The sequence below is a fragment of the Lemur catta genome, chromosome 15, assembly GCF_020740605.2.
Source record: "Lemur catta isolate mLemCat1 chromosome 15, mLemCat1.pri, whole genome shotgun sequence".
NCBI lineage: Eukaryota > Metazoa > Chordata > Mammalia > Primates > Lemuridae > Lemur > Lemur catta.
The window spans coordinates 7,882,169-7,904,296 of NC_059142.1; the positions used below are offsets into that span (position 1 = coordinate 7,882,169).

The 22,128-nt window shown below is 44.2% G+C and overlaps 1 protein-coding gene across 1 annotated transcript in view; it reads right to left on the reverse strand.

Moving 5' to 3' along the window:
* DNAH9 (dynein axonemal heavy chain 9) overlaps window positions 1-22,128 on the reverse strand; it is a 313,352-nt gene that overhangs the window by 221,832 nt on the left and 69,392 nt on the right. Inside the window, exons 18-26 of the mRNA XM_045527160.1 lie at window positions 19,624-19,846; window positions 18,648-18,814; window positions 12,204-13,074; window positions 9,631-9,761; window positions 9,158-9,284; window positions 5,333-5,485; window positions 3,996-4,121; window positions 1,474-1,713; window positions 990-1,150 (exon numbers count right to left, since the gene is read on the reverse strand). Of these exons, the coding sequence (XP_045383116.1) occupies window positions 990-1,150; window positions 1,474-1,713; window positions 3,996-4,121; window positions 5,333-5,485; window positions 9,158-9,284; window positions 9,631-9,761; window positions 12,204-13,074; window positions 18,648-18,814; window positions 19,624-19,846 (2,199 nt within the window). The remainder of the gene's footprint in view (window positions 1-989; window positions 1,151-1,473; window positions 1,714-3,995; window positions 4,122-5,332; window positions 5,486-9,157; window positions 9,285-9,630; window positions 9,762-12,203; window positions 13,075-18,647; window positions 18,815-19,623; window positions 19,847-22,128) is intronic.

Consider the following 22,128-nt stretch of genomic DNA (forward strand, 5'->3'; position numbering starts at 1 on the left):
GATGAATTCTGTATCCCCTCTTAATGGCAAAAGCGACACATGAACAGATTTCTATATGATTTCATGGACCCCCTGACAACAATCTTAAAACCCACTGAAATCCTACTAGAATCCAGTATGTCCTTCAAGGTCCATATCAGACACTGTCTCTTCCCTGAAGCTTTTCCAGTTCTCTTTGTCTCACTGTGAACCCTCTGTGTGCAGAGGGCTTACTGCTGAGTCACTTGCTTAGAAATTTGTAGCCAATGGTTTTGAACTTTATTTTATCCTACGGCCTTGTACTTTTCCCCCTTGTGCTGTTTAAATTTTTATCTACATATGTCTCATTTTCCTCACTAGAATTGGAATTTAAGGGCAGGAAATGTTTTCATCACTTTGGTATTCCCAGTGACCAGTTCAGTGTCTGGTGTGAATTCGTTCGTGTGTGAATTAATATGAATGACGGGGACTATGTCTTCCTAAAAAATCGAGAGCTCCTTAATGGTTGGGACTACCTTGCTTTTATCTTTGTATTTCCAGAGTGAGAGGTACTGAATAAATGTGCCAGTTGATTGATCTACTGATGGTAAGAAAATAAAAATAAGTTATAATTACCAAACACTTACTATATGCTAAACTCTTTATAAGCTTTACCATCTTTTATCCTTACAAAAATCATCATTTCACAGATGAGGAAACCAAAAATTAGGTCAATGTTTTTTTCATGGTCAAACAGCTGGTGTGCACCAGAGCTGGTGTGAGCTGTGTGTGACTGCCAAGTACTTCCTCAGAAAGTCATGGCTCATTGATTTGCTCTCTGGGGTTTGTTGCAAAGAAAGGCTCTGTCCTACATCCTTTCAGTTTCATTTTAAATTTGCTGGTTGAGTCAGGTCATTCCCTTGCAGCTCTGCGGACAAACGGCAAGTGACGGTGACCTTGACCCTGAACAGTCACTGGATAGTCTGAATCAGACAGCACTACGGTGGTCAGTAGCTGACGCCAATGCTCACCTGTCAGTCAAAGGTGTGATCACCAGGCGAGGCGTATTTCCCAGGTACTCATAGGAATACAGAAACTGGGCATCGCAGATGTTGGCAAAGCAGTGTTTGACCTCGTCATCCCAACGATGACGCAACTGGGACAGCCAGAGGAAAGCCTGGGCATTTTCTACCTACAGAGAGGGTGGCAAAGTAGGTGGGTGAACCATTGTGTTCAACAGGGAGCAGGTGGTCTTTGGACACAGGACATAGGAGCCTGGAAGACTTGGGTGTTTTCTGCTGCTCAAGAGTGCACTGTGCTGTGACCACCACCACACGGAAAGCACAAGCTGCTCTGATTACACTGTTTTGCTGAGTTTTTAAAAGGCAGGAGGAGCCACCATGATCTTCCCAGTACTGGGAAGACCCTGGGGTCCCCATGTTTTGGCCAAGTGTAAGAAACTCCTATGGTGTAGCTGTACACAGAGAGGGACACCTCTGGATGTTTGGGACTCACCTTCTGAGTAATCATCTTGGCCACCACATCCCGGGCATGCACATCGATGGTGCATATGGTCATGATCTTCTGCCGGTCCCCCTTGGAGAGCTGGCCAATCAGCATGGTGATGAGGGTTTTGAGCTGGGCCACTTGCTTCTTGTAATAGTCCTTCAGGGCATTCTCATAGCCTTCCTCCAGCCTGGCAAATGCAATGCCCACTTCTGTCGTCCACCAGATCTGAGTGCAGGTCAGGGCCACCTATGGCACCAAGAGTCACTTAGCAAAGCTGTTACCATGGCTGTTTCCAACCATCCCACTCACCACACAACAAGGGCTCAGGATGTAATTGTGTGGGTGACAGAGCCCCTTCGCTCCCTCTGCCACCAGCATCAACTAAGTGAACCATATGCTCTAGCCCTTGAAAATGTGAAGTAGTTACAACATAAGTGGGAAAAACACTTTCTGCTCTTGAAAAATGTATCGTTTGGTTGAGAACAACCAAAGACTAACTGTGGTCAATGTCAGTGGCTTCTGAAAATTGCTGCACTGATGTTAAAGTCTTTTACTTTGCAGAGGCAGCATCTTTCTCCCATGCTTGGGAGGACAATGATATGTTGACTGAGCATCTCAGTGACACCCAGTCTTTGCTTTGTTCTTCATGTGGTCCGATATGCTAATTTAGTGAGGCCATGCTGACCCTCTGGGGCACAAATTTGCTTGTCCACAAGACTTTCACGACCTTATTTTTTAATTTTTCAAAAATCTGTAACCCTGAAATGCCTCCTTTTGAAAGCCAAGGTGAATGATGCCAAAATTCAGTGTGGTCAGTGTCTTTCAGAGATTAAAAGTAAATACATGGAAAAAGCAATTCCAATATATACTTCAGTTTGCTGGGAAACTTTATGTAGAACATGAATAATTTTGATTATTCATGGTGGAACATTTAGAAACATGGCTCATCTGTAGTATCATTTGGTTTGGGAGACACTGTTATAGATGATATCTATTGTAATAGCAGGAAGCAACACCGTGCCTTGTCTTGCAATTCTGATACAGGTATACAAGGAATTCTGATGGAAATTATTCCTTTTGTTGAAATACAGAATCTCATTGTAGTAAGTAGTACTATTCCTTGGTTTATCCATTTCTACCTTTGAGTTTATGTGCTATCAGATTTTGTTACAGAAGTTTCTCGTACACTGGTGGCCTTGTTAGGATGGCTGGATGGGACGCACCAACTCTACTGTCAATGAATACCTCTTCTCTGCAGTGCCAACACCTTTCTCTTCTTTTCATCCAAGTTCCTCCCTGCCATCCATGTTCACTGTCCCTGCTTCCCACCTTCTTCCCACTCCTCAACCCCTGGCAATGTGGCCTCTTCTCTACTCCCCTGAAATGACCTCACCAAGTTCATCCACGAGCTCTCTTCACCCTCTTTATTTGGCTTAATTGTGTAAAAGCATTTGGCATTCATGACCCCTCATCTGCTATCAAAAGCTTCTGTTTTGGTTTCCATGATTACCATTTCCCAGTTTTCCTTCTGCCCCAAAAGACCGTTTCTCATTCTGCTTCTTCTTGCCTTCTCAGGCTCTGAAGGACGCTCGAGGACTTGTTCTGCACTCTCATCCCATTCTACACACTTTCCAAGAGCAATCGCATCTACACCTATGGCTTCGATTGCTACCAAACGTGTGCAGCCCCCAACTAGACCAACATCACTACTGTGCCGTTAACCGGGGAAAAGCGAAGTGGTATACTGAAGCCAGATTTTACATCTTAAAAAACTCTCGTTAGGTCTTCTGTCTCTTATTACCCTCTTGAGAAACCTATAAAGAATGCAGATATATCTTAGAATCAAGTTAGGCTCCCTAACATGGTCTTTAAGAACTGGCTTCTAGAATCCATCTGCCATCTCTTGCTCCTCACCCCTTATTCTGGCTTCAGCCAAACTCAGTCCCTCGAACACATTATGCTCGCCCTTGCTTCCTGGCCTTTGCCCGGCCCCTCCTTGTGCTGGTTTGCTCTTTCCCTCCATGTTTAGCCTGCTAACTGCTACTTCAAATCTCAGCATGCATACCAGATGTGCAGGGGGTGGTACCTGGACCCTGCTCACCAGCTGTGTGCTGCCGGAGCATGCTGAGCTTCCCCTTTGATCTCACCAGTCCCATTTGTGAGTGGCTGAGTGCACGTGAGCCTGTAAACTCCAGCAGGTTGGGTTACATTGCCTTGTTCCCTGCTGGTGTCTCCTGCACCGGGCACAGAGCTTGGCACACACAAAGGAGGCTGGTGCAAACAGTTGGGAGTAGGGGGAATTTTCTCCCCACTCAAGCCAATGAGGGATAAAATAGACCACCCCCGCTTTTCGAAGGTCATGGTTGAACTATGCCAGGGCTGTCCACCTCCCACACCTCCTGTCGATCCCACACAGACATCTGGGATTCCAGACCCTCCCGACTAGGACACACACAGCAGGTCTGGGGTCCAGCAGCCTCTGAAGAGCCCGGGAGGATGCAGCCCTCAAAGGTCCCGCTGGGAGATACCTGAGCAGGGTAGTCAAAGAGCCACTGCTCCCTCGGCTTTTCTTCATAGGCAGTCACTCCTTCGGTCATCTCGTGCCTCACGGTGGCCTTCATGTGAGCAAGCACGTGGTTCAGCCATGTTTCCACCTGGAAGGGCAACTCTGGGTTAGACACGGGCACCTGAGAAGCTTTGATCAGCACTTCATGTCTTCTCTCCATCTGCCCAAGGGAGTGAAGAAAAGGGAGCCCCGTCATAGTACGTACACAGCCCCACAGGGCTGCCAGGAGGCACAGGGAGACACATCGTCTATGCAATCCAGGGCGTGATGAGTGAGGACCAGGCACGATTAACCACAGGCTGACGTGCCCATGTGGAACACGCAGGGCAGAGCGGGCGGGAGATGCCACCCAGACTTCACACGATGAAGTCTAAACCTGGGTCAAGCTAAGAGTGAATAAGTCAGTGGATTCGCATGGCCTCACCCACAAAGAGCACGGAGATGCAAGCCAGGATTGAATTTCCCCACTTAATGCTTTCTGGGACTACAGAAAGAAACATTCAGAATTAAACCCCAGGGGCTACCCTCATAATATGACTGAGAACCTCTGATTATTTTCCAGCACTAGAATTGCTTTCCAGGAGACATGTGGATAAAGGTGGAACCCTGTAAGAGATCTCTTTTCTAGGTGTTACTCTGCACTAGATAGTATCAATGCTTTACTGGATCGTTTAGGATAACGAAGAAGGAAGGGCTTATAATATCTTAGTGGTGGTGCTGAAGGATGGGAAGGAGATTTAGGGAGTAAATGGTCCCATGATTCATGTTCCTTGAATTGGACGTGGATATCTGGAGGTAGTAGTTCCTGGAGCAGGGCAGTAGTTGGCTCTCCACGGGGAAGGACAGAGGGAGGAAGTGACCCTGAGGGTTATTTATGCAGGGAGGGGACAGTTCAGGAAAGTAGTTGATTTCAAAGGACATTTTCTCCCAGAGAAGGAGTCAGTGTTCCAGATTCCCCTGCGGGGTGCTCCAGGGGTTGCCATGTTAACATTCCCTGGTGCCGCTAATCATTTTAAAATCCTTTTCTCGTTGACTTGGGTAGTTGTTTATGTGCATTTTATTCCTCTCCACGCAAGTCTTTGGTTAAGCAAAAGATATGAATGTTGACATGTGTCCTTCCCAGGGAGAGGAAAGCAGGGCACCAGCGGCTGCTCCAATGTCAGTTCGAGTCAAAGGAAGCTTCTGTCCCAGGGCAGGGACAGCAGCTCTGGACCAAGGCCAGGAAAGCCCTCCCCAACGTTGCTGCTGATCACATTTGAATGCAGGCGCTTGAGAAAGGCGTAGGAGGGGAAATGTTACCTGCCCGCTGCAGTCACAGGGCTCACTGAAGGCCACGTACTCTTCCTCTTTGCTGTACATGCCGAGACTTGTCTTGGTTGGCTTCTCCCCGGCATCTAGCTGGAACTGCATTTTGGCCATGTTGTCAAAGAGTTTGGGAAGGTGGCGTTGCACCTATGAATGGAAACAATGCCAAAGGATTGGAGAACACGTCCAGGAAGTTGCTTATTAGAATTGTTCAGGGGCCTACCATGTGACAACCACTGTGACAGATAGGGTGGCAGATGCCAAGCATTTAGAAGGAAGTCTGTGGGAATGACAGTGATGTGAGGAGGGGAATGAACTGAATCAGACAGAAGTGGCCACAGGAATACCGTTAAAACTAGCGAGAATCACACACTAGTGACAAACAAACTAAGCCACAGTAGTTCGACTAATTTCTGCTTGGTTTGCTACAGATAGGACCAGATTGGAGAAAAACAGGACGGTCTAGTTGTTATAAACCTTCTTCTGAAGAAAACAAGACCCTGGGTCAGGAGACAGGCAGAAGACAGTCTGGCAGAAGAGTGCAGACACACCCAACTTTTGAGGGTCAAGAGTGGTGGCAACGGTGTGCTGGGGAAGAAGTCGCCCCGTTATTGGAAGCATTTTAGAGCAGCAGACAAGCACCAGGCGGGCCCAGAGCAGGGGCGGACACTCTCACACCAGGCGGACAGCAGCAGTGCTGGTGCTCCCCCGCCCGGCATCTCATGATGCAGATGCCTCTAGAGATGCCGGGGGCCCTAGTACCAGGAGGGATGCCGGACACAGCCCATTGTGGTCCTGAGGTGAAGAAATGCCAGGCTGAAGAAAAAACAATGTACAGAAAGCTGACCTCTGGTAGAATTTCTTGAATAAATACACAGAGCCCTCAGGCTGCAGGTACCCTGAGTTATGCTAAATTTAGGACATCTAGCTTTCGATGAGAGGAAAAATCTAAGAGCATTTAGGCAAACTGTGAGGGTACTCGAGGAGACACCACCCACACTGGCTTGGGACACATAGCCTGATGGGATGGACCTTTCTTTATTTAACAACAAATAGCAAATTAAAAACAACAGCAACATAGAACCTATGCAAATATTCTGAAACTTAAAGACAAAACAGGACTAGAGAGATAGATTAAGAGTGTATATATATATATATTTAAAAGCTTTAATAGGGGAAACAAACAATTTTGAGAAACATTGTCTCATTTTATTTTCAATTAAAAGAAAGAAACACAAACTCTACAAACTATGAGGTGAAAGATGAGTTGGCAGAGGTAGAGAAATAAAATAAGAAAACTAACAGTGACATAACACATTTGTAACAGCGTTAGCAATACTAAAGGGCTGAATTGACACCCAAAAAACTAAATGTTGTGGATAAACTTGAGAAACTATCAAAGAATGATGAGGAAGAAGACTAAGTGATAAAAATATGATTAAAGAGAAGGTACTGTATGTATAAAGCATGAGGAAAATGTAATCTCAGTTTATATAAATATGATGATCTGAAGGAAAAAATCCAGATAAATGGAATAGAAATATTATTTACAAACATACTGGAAGAAAACTTTTTCAAGATAATGAAAACTCTGGTTTTTGGATAGGAAAAAATCATCATGATGTGTCGGAGACATGTTAACAAAATAAAGCAATTATCTAAACATATATGCATTTAAAAAATTAATTTAAATCTTGATCTCTTTAGGGATCCAGATAGAAAGAAATTAGGCTATCTAGAAAGATTTTAACGAAAGCAATCAAGCCGCAGGTGACTTCTGTGTAACAACAAATAGCAGAGTGATGTCTATAGAGATTGAAGGGAAATTGCTGTGACACAGGAATTCTAAACCTAGCCATCCAATCACTCACCTGTGAAATGACAGAGTCACAGATCTAGAAGGAATTAGGAATTATTCTACTACATCCCTGAGGGTGTGTGTGCTTGCGGGGAGACTAATCAGAGATTTACTCAAACCAAATGAGAAATGAATCAAAGTAAATATTTAAGAATGAGTACATTGTGCATAAAAGTTATACAAAGCCTGGAGGTGATCTGACCCCTTCTTACATAGACTTAATGAAATTATCATTACAAATAGAATCTTAATGTAATAAATATTTCAATGCCACCGTGCCTGGGCTCCTTTGGAAGTATTTCAATCTGTAGAAAATAAGTAAGGCTGTACTTATCAGGGAAAATCTTTCTTTAGTACTTGCTTCGTATCAACAAATGAAAAACATAATTTGAACAAATTAGAAAGGGTGTGTCAAAGACAGAAACCTTGTGCGTGGGTGCCATCTTTTGGCTCTGTTGGAGAAGCTCTCACCCACTGCTGGTGAGGATGCAAAAGGACACACCTCTTATGGAGGGAAACTTGGCAATACCTAATAAGAGTACATACGCATTTACCTTTGAGTCAGCAATCTCTCTTCTAGGAGTTTACCTGGAAGACAGACCTCCAACAATACGAAGTCCAGGGTTATTCAATGCCACATTATTTGCAATTGGAAAATATTATAAATGACCTATAGCCAAACTATGGTGTATCAGTCCATGGAGTAAGGTGTAAATGTAAAAAAAATGAAGGAGATATCTTTGAATTGATATACAGTGATTTCCAGTTTTTTAAAAACAACAAAGTATAAACAAATAGATATATAGCATGCTTCCTTTTGTGTAAGAAAGACGAGGAAATACGAAAATGTATATGCACAAATGTAAACATGCATCTGCTTCTTTTTTGCAATATTAGGTGTAGGAATGATACACAAGAAAACAATGAAATTGTTTAGCTATGGGGGTAAGGTGGCAATGGAGCAGAGGTGGCAATGACATGGAAGGAAGAGGGGAAGGAGTGACACTTTTGGAGTACACGTATCTTTTTGCATAGTTTGACTTTTGGAATTGTATCAGTGTTATTCAAAAAATCAAATCAACAAGAGTGGGAAAGAACCTACCACTGAAAGCAAAGAGACGTAAATGAACCCAACTCTACTTCAAATGAATAACAAAATCACATAAAAGGAGGAAATGAACCCATTCAAGTATTTTGAGACTCAGACTCTCTGGCAGACAGCAGTGGTTCTCAGAGTGTGGTCCCCAGACCAGCAGCATCACTTGGAAAATTCTTGGAAATGCAAGTTCTCCAGCCCTCCCAGCCCTCCCAAATCAGAATCTTTGGGAGTGGGATCTGGGAATCTGTACTTTAACAAACCTTCCAGGTGAGTCTGATAGACTCTCAAGTCTGAGAACCAATGTCTATAGCTCCAAATACCAACACTCCTTCAGTTAGTCACTTTAATTCTCAAAAACCTTGTAACACAGTAGGCCTCTCCTATTTTTTACAGATGAGGAAAGTTTGCTGCAAAGAAATGATATGCCAAAGACTATATCGCTAATAAATGGCTAGAACCAGAGCAAGAACCCCAAATTTTGGACTTCTCATATTTGCTTTTGCCACTAAACCACCTCAATATCCAGTTAATACAACCTCCAATCTCACCTCCGTATGCAATTTTAGCTATCGCTTTTGACCACTATTTACTGGATCTTTCTTCAGACCCGGATCAAAGGCATTTTCTCTGTCAAGGCTTAACCCCTCCCACCTTCGGCATCCTTGAAAATTCTCCAGTTCTACGTTAGGGAGTAGCCTCTGCTGGGCTGGAGGGGACCCTGAGCAGCAGTAATGGTGGGAATTCAGAAAGCTCTGATGTGAGACTATGGTGGCAACACAGGTCTGAAATACAAACCCTGCCAGAGAGAGGAGGCTTAATGGAGAGCCTGAAACTCCCCCTTCTGGGAGCACGCCCAGCTTACCTGCTGCGGGGCTGTGCTGTTGGAAAGGATGTCTAACAAATCGGAAGAGGAGAGAAAGTAAAACCGAGGGAAGGCAAGCCTCTTGGTATCGAGGTACTCCGCCAGGGCCTTCTCGCACAGGCACAACCTGAGGGCACAGAACACAGAATTTCCTGATTAAGAATGTCTAGGCCCGTAGTAACCATACATTACCTAAACGCAAATATATGCAATACATGGGATATATGCAGAAATTAGCACAAGAAACACTTATGGATATTTGCAGACATACACACTGATGCATCGACATCAACATAAACACCTCTAATAATACCCCAGGCTGCCCAAACACACAGGTAAAACAAGGGACGTGCACAGATACACATATTCACTCACTCACTCGGGCATTAAACACAGCAGAGATCTCAGAGACAGAAGGGGGGAAGGAAATACTGCCCTCTTCGTTACAAAAGCTGTAACGAGCCGACAATCACCTGCTTTGAATATCCTCCAGTTTTTCATAAAGACCCGATTTGTTGGTGGCTTCCACGACATTTGGAGTTTTCTGAGCATCATATGCTAGCTCTTTAAAGTCAACGTCAATGCCTTCAAACCTTTTTGAATCCTACAAATAAAAATGGGGGAAAAAATGAACTATCATTGTCCTCAGTTCCAAGAAGCTCCCCTCGGGTAGCCAGTCAGAAACCTGTTCCTGGGTTGTGCAATTCAGATTAGACTCAAAGAAGGAAATATTCTTATCTTGAAACAGCAGTTCCCAAACATTTTTGTCTTAGAGCCCATTTACATTTTAAAAAATTATCAAGGAATCCAAAGAGTTTTTGTTTATATAGGTAATATCATATCTATCAATATTTTCTGTGTTAGAGACTAAAGGGTTTTTTCTTTTTAGAAATTTAAAAATTATTTTGTTAATTCATTTAAAAACTAACAATAATAAACCCATTACATTAGCATAAATAACATGCTTTTATCAAAAGTAATTATATTTTCCAAAACAAAAAAATGACAGATGAAAAGGTGGCATCATTTCACTTTTCTTTTCTTCGGGTCTCTTTAATGGTTGACTTAAGAGGAGACAGCAGTAATTCTCATATCTCCTTCTGCATCCAGCTTATCATGGTATCACAGCCAGCCTCTGGAGAACTTCACTGCACGCTCATGGAAGAATGAGAGCAAAAACATAGGCAAGTAACATGTGAGCATGATAAGTGAGAAAGTTCTGATTTTGAGGACCCCCTGAAGAGGTCTCATGGACCACCCCCAGCCCAGGCATAAAACACATGATTGCTAAGTCAAGCAGACAGTGGATCTAATGTTCTTTCTGGGCCCACACAAAAGTTTATACAACCAAAGTAAGTTTTCCCTCAGCAAATGTACTACTATGATGTCAAAATTAATTAGATGCCATCATTTCCCCCAAACACCCCTCCCCCGCTGCCACAGTGTCGCTGAGATAGTAGGCTAACCTATGCAAAGAGCTTTAGCCCAATACCAGGCACCTGGTACAAGTTTGTTGTATTATTATCACATGACAACAATCATAATGCTACGTGCTTTGTGCATTGTTTTAGCGAACTGTCTGGAGTAGATACTAGCATTAGTCCCAATTTACCTATGAGGAAACCAAGCACGTGCACAAATGAGGTTAAGTAACACGCCCAAGGTCCCGCAGCTTCTGTGTGAGGACTCAAGCCCAGGACTGCTGTCCCCGCCCTCTGTGATGTGCATGCACCTCTCTCTCAGGAAGATTTAGAAACAGGAAGGCTGGGTAAAGGAATTCATGATCCCTCAATGAGATGTTTTGCTTCAATTAAAAATGAAACAGTATCAAGGTTGTGGAAGTATCGGAAATATCTGGCATAAATGTTCAAATGAAACAAGCTGCATAGAAAATTGTAATTACATTGACAGCAATTATGTAAAAATATGTATGTACACGAACACCAGTTGGAAAAAGTTCATAATGAATGAACACAGTTACTAGTTAGGATGTCAGATTATGACTGATTTTATTATGTTTTGAAATTCTTTCTGTTATATTGTTAATATGAAGAAAACAAATGGGTTTATATATTTTGTACACACACCCGTGGCACTGTTTAGAAGTTGATGCTACTAATTCTTTGATGTTTCTAGTTAAAAGTTCTCAAATGTCTCCTTTAAAGTCTCTACAAAAGTCTCCACCTATGTTCTTGCCCCTCTAAGTGAGCCTGACCTTCTTCAGTCATTGGCATTTGAGATAAAATCTGGCCCATTTAATCTGACTTAATTACAACTGCTACAACAGAATTGTTTTCTGTTAGTTTTCATTGCAAATATACAACCTTTAATCTACATTATTATGCTAAAAATACTTCTGTGGGATTAGCTGGAAAACTATATTTTGGTGGAATGTGCTTTAGTTTCTAAATGCGGCCTGGAGAGCTCGTGACATTTTGGAATCAAACTAATTTCCAGAGGAAAGTCTGGAAAAAATATTTTTTTAAATGAATTAAAGTCCACTGAGAGAGGGGTAAGTTAATGGCATATTAATTAGAATGAATTAGAGGGGACGATCAAACACAGGGAAGGTAATAATGAGAAGAACACATATTTTAGGGAAAGCATTGTTCGGTATTTAGCTGACAACTGGTATTTAGCAGAGGCTGACACAGGCCGGAGGTTTACAGAATGGCTTGCTGCCGAGAAGGACTGGAATTTGCCTGGGAACAAGGTTCACTTTCAGTCGATACCTGCATGTTAATGATCCGGGGACCAACCCATGAGGAGCTCATCTGAAACCGCAGTGGCTAATATTTGTGGTCTCCTTTTTTGAGCACACTTTTCTTTTCTAAAAATGAAGTTTTGCACCCATCTAAGGACAAACCGATTGGTGTGTGGTTCACCTCCTCCTCTCTTCCTCTGCCTGACTTTTGGCAGCAGGTAAGGTCAACACTTGTGGGAGGTGCCCTTAGGTAAAGCCGAGGTAGGAAGGCAGGAAAGATAGAGTTCAGACAATGCAGGAACCACTGATCCTCCCTGGACCCGGGTCAGAGAACACAGGTACCTGGGGTAGCTGCGCCCGGATATCTTCAGATCCAATGAATATACTCTCCAGGTGGGTCCACGTGCGCTGCACCTCAAACCAGATGGAGATGACGGCGTCAGCTGTGGACAGCTTCTTCTGCCAGCCTGACACTTCCTCCAGGAAGAAAGCAACATACTTGGACATCATCAGGTTCTGAAGTTGAACTTGATTGTCCTCCAGAACTTCTATGAGGTCCTCATCAGACCGCAGCAGGGGAACATTGGTCCGCTGGTGGGGCTCGTACTGGAATTCCATGCCAGCCCAGGTGATCTGTAGCTCCTTTAAGGTTTTTTCCATACCCATCTCTTTCACGGCTTTGTCCACGATGCCCCGAACCTCGTCCTCAAAGCTGTGCAGCTGGAGCCGCAAGAGGTGTGCCAAGGTGGTGTCCTCGTCCATGGTGAAGCTCACGCCGGTGGCCTGCATCAGCTGCCTCCAGTGCCGCTCCCGGATGGCCGGATTCTGCAGCTCGGCGACTGCCCTCAGGGAGACCAGGGTGTTCAGCACGGTGCTTTCCAGGCCTGTGAATGCATCCCAGGCCATGACCTCCTTGTCCAGGTTCCGGATGTGCCGGGCAAACCGCTTGCACTCCAAGTCCATGGCTTCCACATTGATGTCCCTCCAGGTGGTGGTCTCCCAGGCGTGGATGCTGGAGGTCACCATTCCAATGGTGTCCCAGAGCTCCTTCAGCTGGCACACCTCCTTCCTGCACTGTCTCAGCTGCTTGTAGTCAGGAACGTTGACTTCAAATAAGCTGGCAGACTCGGAGATGGAGGCCATGGTGGATTCCATCTGTTGGATCTCCGTGTGCCTGGCATCCAGCATTTGATGAGGGTTGATGCTATCAAACCTGCAAAACACAATGTGTTCCCTTTGTAACTACAGCAAGCAGGGGCTCATCTCCTAGTCATTAAGGTGACAACCAGCTGAAAGCTTTAAATGCTTAGTATTCCAGGAAAGAGCAGCGGCTTGCACCAAAGCCTCTAACCCTGGGAAGAAAAGTCATTCAGGATAGGTTGGGGTGGGGTGGGCATGGAGGAAGGGCAGTCCAAGAGGATCGGCATGTTTGGATCTTCTCCACCCAGGTGTTGAGGGGAATACCCCCTTATCCAAGCGCCTTTTAGACTCTGTCCTTTATTTAGGGGTTGGCTTCTGGAAGACCACTTGACACAAAGGAGCATTGTCATATTACAGCAGAGGCTGGAAAGCCAAAGCCCCTGCCAGGTAACCAGTGGCAGGCAGTCTTAAAGTGGCAGAGCTGGCACTTAAAAGTCCAACCCTGGCTCTCTCTGGCATTGCTCCTTCTGGGGCAGTGTCTCTCAGCTTCTGCTGCATATTAGGATCTTCTGAAAGCTTTGAAAGATCCTCAAGCCTGACTGCTTTCCATATGGATTTAATAAGAATCACTGGGGTGGGACCAGGGCAAACTCCCCAGGTGATTCCCACGTGCCAGGGAGGCATCCTTGTCTACGGTGAAGCTCACGCCGGTGCCCGTATCAGCTTCAGGCAACAGCGCTCCAGGTTGGAGACCCACTATTAGTGGCCCTGAAGGCTGGGTGCAAAGCCCACGCTGGGGTGCTAGAGAGCCGCAGTAGCTCTCCTTCACTGCGTGCCTGGGGTCTGGACTCTCACCTTCATGAGTCCCTCCTCCAAGTTGTCCCCTGAGCTTCCTTTTCTGCTAACGTCCACCCTTCTCTGAACTGGTCCCTCCTGCACCCTGAGGCAGCCTCTAGCTCTGCACTTGACTCCTCTGAGCACCGTATCTAGGTCTTTCGTTCATGTTTCTTCAATCCTGTTCTCTCCAGTGCTTGTGACACACATCCACGTGGAGACTGCTCCTGAGCCTCATATGTGTTGACAGGCTTTACTCTGCCACCCTTCAAGGCATGCATTCTGAGCATAGCCCGGGCTCCAAAATAAGAACCCTACAGGCAAGGAAACCCACATGGTCAGATGGCATTTCTTTGGTCAAGGGCATCCGTAACCCTAGTGCTCACAGAGACTCTCATTTTCCTCCTCTCACCCCACTTTATCTACCCCACCCATCTCTGAGCTCAGGTTTCCTTGTCTCTGTGTGCTTAGAGGACTAAATACTTGGGATGCATGGCTGAAGGGAGAATAGTATGTTCCTCTAAAATCACAACAGGGCACCATGGGGCTCCTCCTCAAGGGGAAGTTGAGAGGAAATGAGTAACTGGAGAATTCGTTTCCTCCTAGCTGGTGTACCTGTATGTACTTCTATCTATGTGTGCACACAGGTGTGCGTGCCGGTTGGTGGGGTACGAAATAGAGGGGGAAAGAAAGAAAACGACATACAAACTCCTTTTCTTGAACTGCCCCTTCTCTCCGCTGACTTTAGAAGTATTTGATTTGACAGCTGGAAAGTAATCCTAATTAAAGGCATTACCTGAACTGCTTACCACTTAAGCCTAATTACCACGCAACACAATAGCAGTTATGGATACCATTAAATTAGTGTCAGATTAACTCTGATGCTCGTTATGTTTGATTCCCAGTTGTTCCATCTACATAGTGTTTGGCTCGGGTGCTATGGTCGGAGAATAAGACTGAGTATCACCTGCATGTCTTCCCTGTTCTTCCACTCCCAGGGATTTCAGAACAGAGCATGAGGTTGGAGATCTCAGACTTGAAGAGGGCCCTCTGTCTGTGTAGACAAGGAGCTCTGTCCCCTGTGAGGAGTGGTGGGACTAGGACAGAAACGGAACATGCTCATGGCAAGTGGCAGACACACATGCAGTTCTCTAGCCATTTCTTACATTTGTGTTATTCTGCGTCTTTGGATGTGCTGTTTCCTTTGTCCAGAGTATCCTTGCTTTCCCCTCCCTTCCCCTCCAAAAGTCTCCCAATTGCCAATGGCTCTTGCTTGCCATTACGAGCACCATGTTCTAGAGGGGTGTGAGCCACTCCCCCCCCCAGTGAAGGTTAAAGATAGCACCCAGTGTCCATGTCTTATTACTCATTTTTGAAATTGTCCCTGAGGCTATAAGTCCTCGAGGTCAGGAAAGGTAATGTCATCTTGAAATCCTAGCACGAAATCCTACAAGCCCAATGCAGCAGACATGAGGAAAGAAGGGCTTTTGTTCTGCCTGCACAGTGTCTGTTGTCTCTTCAATAGCTGGAGAAAAGAGCAGTATTAGTCATTCAACCTCCCAGGGACGTATCCGTATCCTAAGACATGCCATTTGTTTAGCTTGACCCTGTTCTTACAGTTAATCCAACTCATTCACACGATTTAAGCTTCTATAGAGTAGATGAGGTTGTGGTCTCAACAGTGGAGTTAGCAAAATGCGGAGATTCTCTCCTAGAATCTGGTTGCCCACTAAAAACCTAATGGTCTCCACTGGGCTGGAGCTCACGCAGGTAGGTCGTTTTGGCTGAGCAATCCCTGGATTACCTTGATCTTGCTGTCAGTAAGAAGATTACACATCGTGGCACTATTTCTGAAGGTCAAGAAGACTTTGCTCAAGGTCAGGAAGACCAAACAAGGTAATGCTTCCCTAGTGTGGAGCATTCCTTTCATTCTAGGGAGAGAATTAGGCACCAATTTTAAGAGTTGCACAAAGTCCTTGAATCTGAGTATGATGATTTAGCCAATTACTGTGAAGCGTGAGAGCTCAGCTAGAAATATGCTGAGATAGCTTAGAGTTAAGAGCTAAAGGAGGAAGAAAAGTTTGACTTGGACATGAAGAAAAACCTCAGCTCAAGCATCCTGGCCGTGTCCAACTGCAAGGCCCTGACGAGACATTTGTTTTCTTTTTTTTTCCTCAGAGACAAGAAGATTATAAACTGAGCTTAACCTGTATAATCTAACCAGGAATGGAAGCTTGCACTCACAGAGAAATATACCAAGGTCTGCAACTTAGAAAGTCATAAATGATCTAAAAGTGAAGAAACCAGAATTAAACTCATTTGTCACACATAGTACCTAAAAATTTTAAACACTCCTACAAATCACACTAAGAAACAAAACAAAACACGAGTCGACGTCCACTAAGACTCCCTTTAGCGATAAATCCACAATTCTGTTCCAGTCCCGATGTTTGTCTTGACAAGAAGAGAAATACATCAAAATTGCAGTAACGTTTGGTTCCCCACACTGCTGTGAGCAGTTCTTTTCAAACCATTCTCTTCCAAAGATTCATCTGCATGTCAAATTAACACATGTGAATCTGGAAAACCCAGCTAAGAGTGGCAATATCCTCACAGCCAGCAGACTCAAGTGCTGAGAAAGAAAAATGAACCCAGCTATCAAATAAAAATAAAATTAAAAAAAAACAACAGCTGATTAACATACACATGATACAACTATGAAGGAGGGATACCAGATTTCTAACAGACATACAAAAGCACACCATGTTGTTTCCCTTTCAAGCAGTCTCAGAAGTCTCCTTTGGAAGATATTTCTCCAAAAATATTTGAATTCTTTTTTTTGTTTTAATTGTTGTAAGAGACAGTTGATGCAAAGATATTAATGTCATTATTTTCATGGCCTTTGATGTGGTTAACATTAAGTAGTATCACCCCATTGGAGAACTTCTCTCCACCACCAACTTTGGCTGTGCTTGATTGGTGTTCAATTTCAAAAATTCAACTGCATGCTCAAAGGAAAGTCAAAAGAATAATAAACCTCAGACTCTGGAAGAACAGTCCCCAAAGGCATTCCACAAATGTTTTGAGCAACAAATGATGCTTTGGAACAAAAGCATGGCTCCTGAGGTAATTATTCTAAAGGGATACAGACCCATTTGGAGTTACATGCCCTAGCGTGATTGCTTAAAAGGAAAGCCACCACATCCGTTTAGGGTAGCAGTTCTTAAACTTGGCTGCACACTGGAATCACCTAGGGAGCTTTGTAAATGACTGACACACAGGTCTCATCCTCAGAGGGTCTAATTTAGTTGGTCTGCAGGGCAATCTGGACACTAGGCATTTAAAAGCACCCAAGGAATTCTAATGTGAAGCCAAAATGGTGGCACACTGTTTCAGAGTCATATGTTTTACATATTTATATCTTATTTCTAGTTTATATACCTGTCTTTCACTGCCTCTTAACATACTCATCTGGTTCTGTCTAGCCTTAAGAATAATGCTTGGGAGATAGTAGCTGCTTAATACATGTTTGATGAATGAATGATAAAAATAGGCCCCCTACTGTGTGCCAAGTTGGCTAAGCAACCATCCTACTTTGCCTGGAACAGAGACTTTCAATACTAAAACCACAACAGTCTGGGTAAACCAGGATTATTGGTCACTGTAGTTCCAGGCACAATGCTAAACACTTTCAAAATGATCTCTCGCTAATCCTAACAACAACTTATGCAGTAGGTGCTATTATCACTATCTGCATTTTACAGATGAGAAAACTGAATCACAAAGGTATTAAGTAACTTGCCATGACATAGGCAGGAAGTCGCAGACCTGAAATTAGACGCCAGGCAGCCTGCATGTAGGGTCCGTGTGCTTATTCATTATATTATATTTCCTTCCAAGGAAGTTGTGATTATTATTATTATTATTTTTGGCTTTTGTTTGTTGCTTTAATATTTCTGTGGGTGAATAGCCTTTGAAACTGAAAAGATTTCTCAGTTCTTACCCAGGGCATTTTCTAGGTTGGGGATTTCCAAGTCTATCTATCTAACACCGCAGAGGAGACCCAGCATGAAACTCGGCCCAGGGAAAGAGGAAACAAACCCCAGGGCTGGAGTGGGCGTGGGGATTGTCCCATCTGGCTGGCACATCACAGACACAGGAACGCTCAGGGACAGCTTGGACTCCTGGTGGGACCCTCGATGCTGAGGACTGGGCCAGAAGCAGAGCCCTGGCAGACTCTCCACCACAGGAGGAAGCTCTGAGAAAGGGACCCGAGTGTGCGTGCAGAGTGGGCACACGTGCATGGCACTGCCTGTCTTAGAGTCGCTCTGTTTACCTAAAGGCCTCTAAGAACAAGCAGGGGGTGTCTGAGCCTTACCAAGTGGAGCGAACCCCCCCGGAAGTAAACCCTCACCTAACTCCTTCCTTTAGGCTTCCCAAATTATTTTAAAATTCTATCAGCTGCTTTTTAAAACCAAAAGAAATCTGTAAGAACTCAGAACGCTAAAGGCTTAGTGTAATCCTAGTAATTTTGCCACGTACAATCCCTTTATAAACTTGGAGACACAAGAAGCACCTAGATTTTTTTAAAGGCAAAGTGTTTTTACAATCTTTGGTTATTTCACACGGATCATGAAAGGACTCTGCCCACGTCAGCACCATGTTCCGACCAGAGAACGAAATGGAAGGGGAGATCGCGAACGCCTCTGCGTCTGCGGGAAGAACACACTTAGGCAGTGGAGAGACCACCCGAGACTCAAAGATGGCAACGTTTAGAGGAAAAGAGGCAGCGGCGGCCACTTCCGCCCATACCTGAAGGGGGCTTCTTTGCGGAACCGCTCCCGGAACTCCTGCTGTTCGGCCTCGAAGGCCGTGCACCTCTGGCGGAGGACGGTCACCTCATTTGCCTGCAGTGGGGCCACCTGCTGCCTCACGGCGATGGCCATCTTTTTTATGTTGTTCCATTTCTCGGGCAGTTCCTGGAAAGGAGACCTGGATGTGCTCACTCCCCCAAGGGGCTCCCTCCTTTAACACGGTCCCGAAGCTGGACAGCACCCAGAGGCTTTCACAGATGCTCCAGGGTGGTACTAAGAGGTGCTGGTGTCACCTGCCCATGCTCTGCAATCTCCCCCGCACCCACTCCTCCTTGACCTACATCCTCGGGAGCCTGCTCTCTCAGCCCTCACCTGCTGCTGGCTCAACACGAACCGTCTGGCTCTCGAGCCCTGTCCCTCTGACTCCTCCAACTCTGTGACAACTTAGAATGCTAAAGGTTCAGTAAAATCCTAGTGATTTCACTACATATAATCCCTTTATAGACCTGGAGACACAAGAAGCTTCTAGGCTACTTTTAAAGGCAAGGCATCTCCATAATCTTCAGTTTCCACTGTCCCTACTATGTCTACAGTTTGCTTGCCCTTTTCTTTGTTCTTTAGGGGTGCGTGGTTATTTCCTTTTATGCCCCACGTTTCCTCTTAGACCATCTTAACATCTTTCAGACCTGCTCTTCTTCTCTGAACCCCCAAATTGGCTCATCTCGAATTCTGGAAAATAGTTCTTCAGGCATATTAGTTCTCCCACGTATCTCCAGCATTACATCCTCCCGTATTTGTTGAGTTTCTAGAATGTGCTAGGCATTATGCATATGCCACACGTTATAGTTATGAAAGATGGACCTTGAGTCAGCAGGAAGCCCCATTTCTCATTCACTGCACCCTTTCTCATCCCATTCTGAGATCCTGAAATGTTTCCTCTATTTCTTTTATAAGGAATCCATTAATGCACTGACCTCCAGCTGCTTAAAAACTGTGTCTGGCCATTCCTGTTCGTAGGTCTTCAGTAATTCAATCGTTTGCTGTAAGGGCTCAAACATCTCGTCAGTGCTGCTCTGCCGTTCTTTAACAGCCATAAGGTGTCCCATGATCTCAACCAATCCTTTGAAATCTCCTTTTTCGACTTTCTTGAGCAGGCCGTTCTCACTGTTCTTTGTAAACACTTCGAGGTCGGCCAAGCTAACGAACACAAAGGGAACATGAGGATTCATTCTCCTCCCACTCCTCAGAAGGAAAATTTATTTATTTCCTTAACAATAATAGCTATTATTGTGGAAAGCTCACCATGTACCCAGCACTTTGCTAAGCACTCTGCATACACTGTGCCCTGATGGTAAAAGTGTTGCCTTTCACCACAAGCATCAAAAGTTATGAAAGACAAAGACTGAGATATGTCCCCTGGAGACACGGCATCTAACTGTAACCTGGACAGGAGGCTGGACCGGAAAAATAATATTAGTGGGCAAACTGGTGAATTTGAATGAGGTCTGTAGACTAGTTACTGGTTCTCCATCAATATTGACTTCCTAGTTTTTGATAGTTGTACTGTGGCTATACAAGATGCTACCACTGCGGGAAGGGTGAAAAGGAACTCTTTGTACTATTTTTGCAACACTTTCTGTTAAGTCTGAAATTATTTCAAGGTGAAAAGTTAAAAAATAAAACAACAATTTACAAATTTAAAAAATACTATGGCCTGTAAAGTCACACATGCTTGAATTTGACTTTGTACACTTATTAAATTATGCGACCATGATCAAATCCTTTAATGTCTCTGAGATTCAGTTTCCTCACCTATAAGGTTGGAAATGTCATTTCTGTTTCACTGGTTATTGGGAAAGTTAAAGGAAATTTATTCTTTAATTCAACAAATTTTCAGTGAGCATCTAATCTGAGCCCTAGCATGCTTCCAGGTTCTGAGGATAGAAGGATAAATAAGATAAACAAAGACTCTGCACTTATAAAGCTTATATTCTAGTGGAAAAAATAGAAGAAAAACAAATCAATGAAATAAATTGTATAGTTTCATGTAGTAATGAGTGCTGATGAAAAACTCAATCAGGATAAGGGGATAGAGATTAAAATTAGGACTATTCTCTATGGAGGGCTCAGCAAAGGCCTTTCTATGCAGGTGAGAGTGAAGAAGAGAAATAATGTAAACGAGTGAGCTACAGATAGAAATGGGAGAAGAGCATTCCTGGTAGAGGGACAGCAGGAGCAAAGGCCCTGGGGTTGGATACAGTTTGGTTTGTTTGAGGAAAAGGGAAAAAGTCAGGGTATCTGGGCATAAGGGGAACAGGAGGAAGTGTAGCAGGAAAAGACATCGGAGGACTAACAAGGGGGCTTTTTGGCCATTGTAAGAAGTCCAGATTTCAATCTACATGTGAGAATTCTGAGTAGCAAAATGCATGATCTGATTTAGATTGCCAAAATGCTCTGGAGCTGATGGAGAACAGATTTTAGCTGGGAGTGGTGTTGCTGGTGATGGTGGCATTGGTGGTGGGGAGACAAGAATGCAGGCTGGGAGGGCAGCTAGGGACTATTATTTGTTGTCCAGGTGACAGAAGATGTTGGCTTTAACTTGGGTGGTGGACGTGAAGAATGGTCAGAGTCAAGACACTTTTGAACATAGAGCCAATAGGACCCACTGATGAACCGGGTGAGACATGTAAGGGAATGAGAGATAATAGTAATGACTCCTGGCGAGAGAGTGAGTGGTGATGTCATTGAATGATGCAAGGAAGAATGGGGAGTGTTCGTTTTCCTGGTAGGGAAAAGGAGAATAGGTCTCAAACGTTTTAAGTTTGTGATGCCCCACAGACAGTAGACACCCCAGGGACAAATTCATTAGGCAGTTGAATCTAAGCCTGGAGTTTCTGAGAGATGGGTTTTAAAGAAAAATTTGGTAGCTATCAGTACACAGATGTTTTTATAGCATTGGGCTGGATGTCATCTGGAAAGTGCATGTAGATAGAGAAGTCGTCTAGGATTGAGCCTTTAGGAATTCTAGTATTTTGAGGACTAGAAGAGGAGATGAGCCCAGCAAAGGAAACCAAGAAGGCACAGCCAGTGAGATAGAAGGAACACAAGAAAAGCGAAGAATCCTGAAGGCCACAAGAAGAAATTCTTTGGGAAGGAGGGAGGATTAGCTGTGCTTGACACTGCTGAGAGGTAGAATTAAAATGAAAACTGGTAACTACCATTGGATTCAACCATAGGAAAATCGTTGGTGAGCTTGACAAGAATGGTTTCAGTGGAGTGGTATAGTAAAAGCCTAGTGGAAAGAAAGTTAGCAAATGGTGGACTTCTATTTCTAGCTCTGTGGTACACACAATAATGTGAATAACCCTTCTGATAAAACAACTGAAATACTTAAGCAAATATTTCAAAATTACTTAAAAGCATATCACTGAGGTGGCATGAAATTAAGAAATCTTTGGAGCCTAAAAACGTAGTGAAAG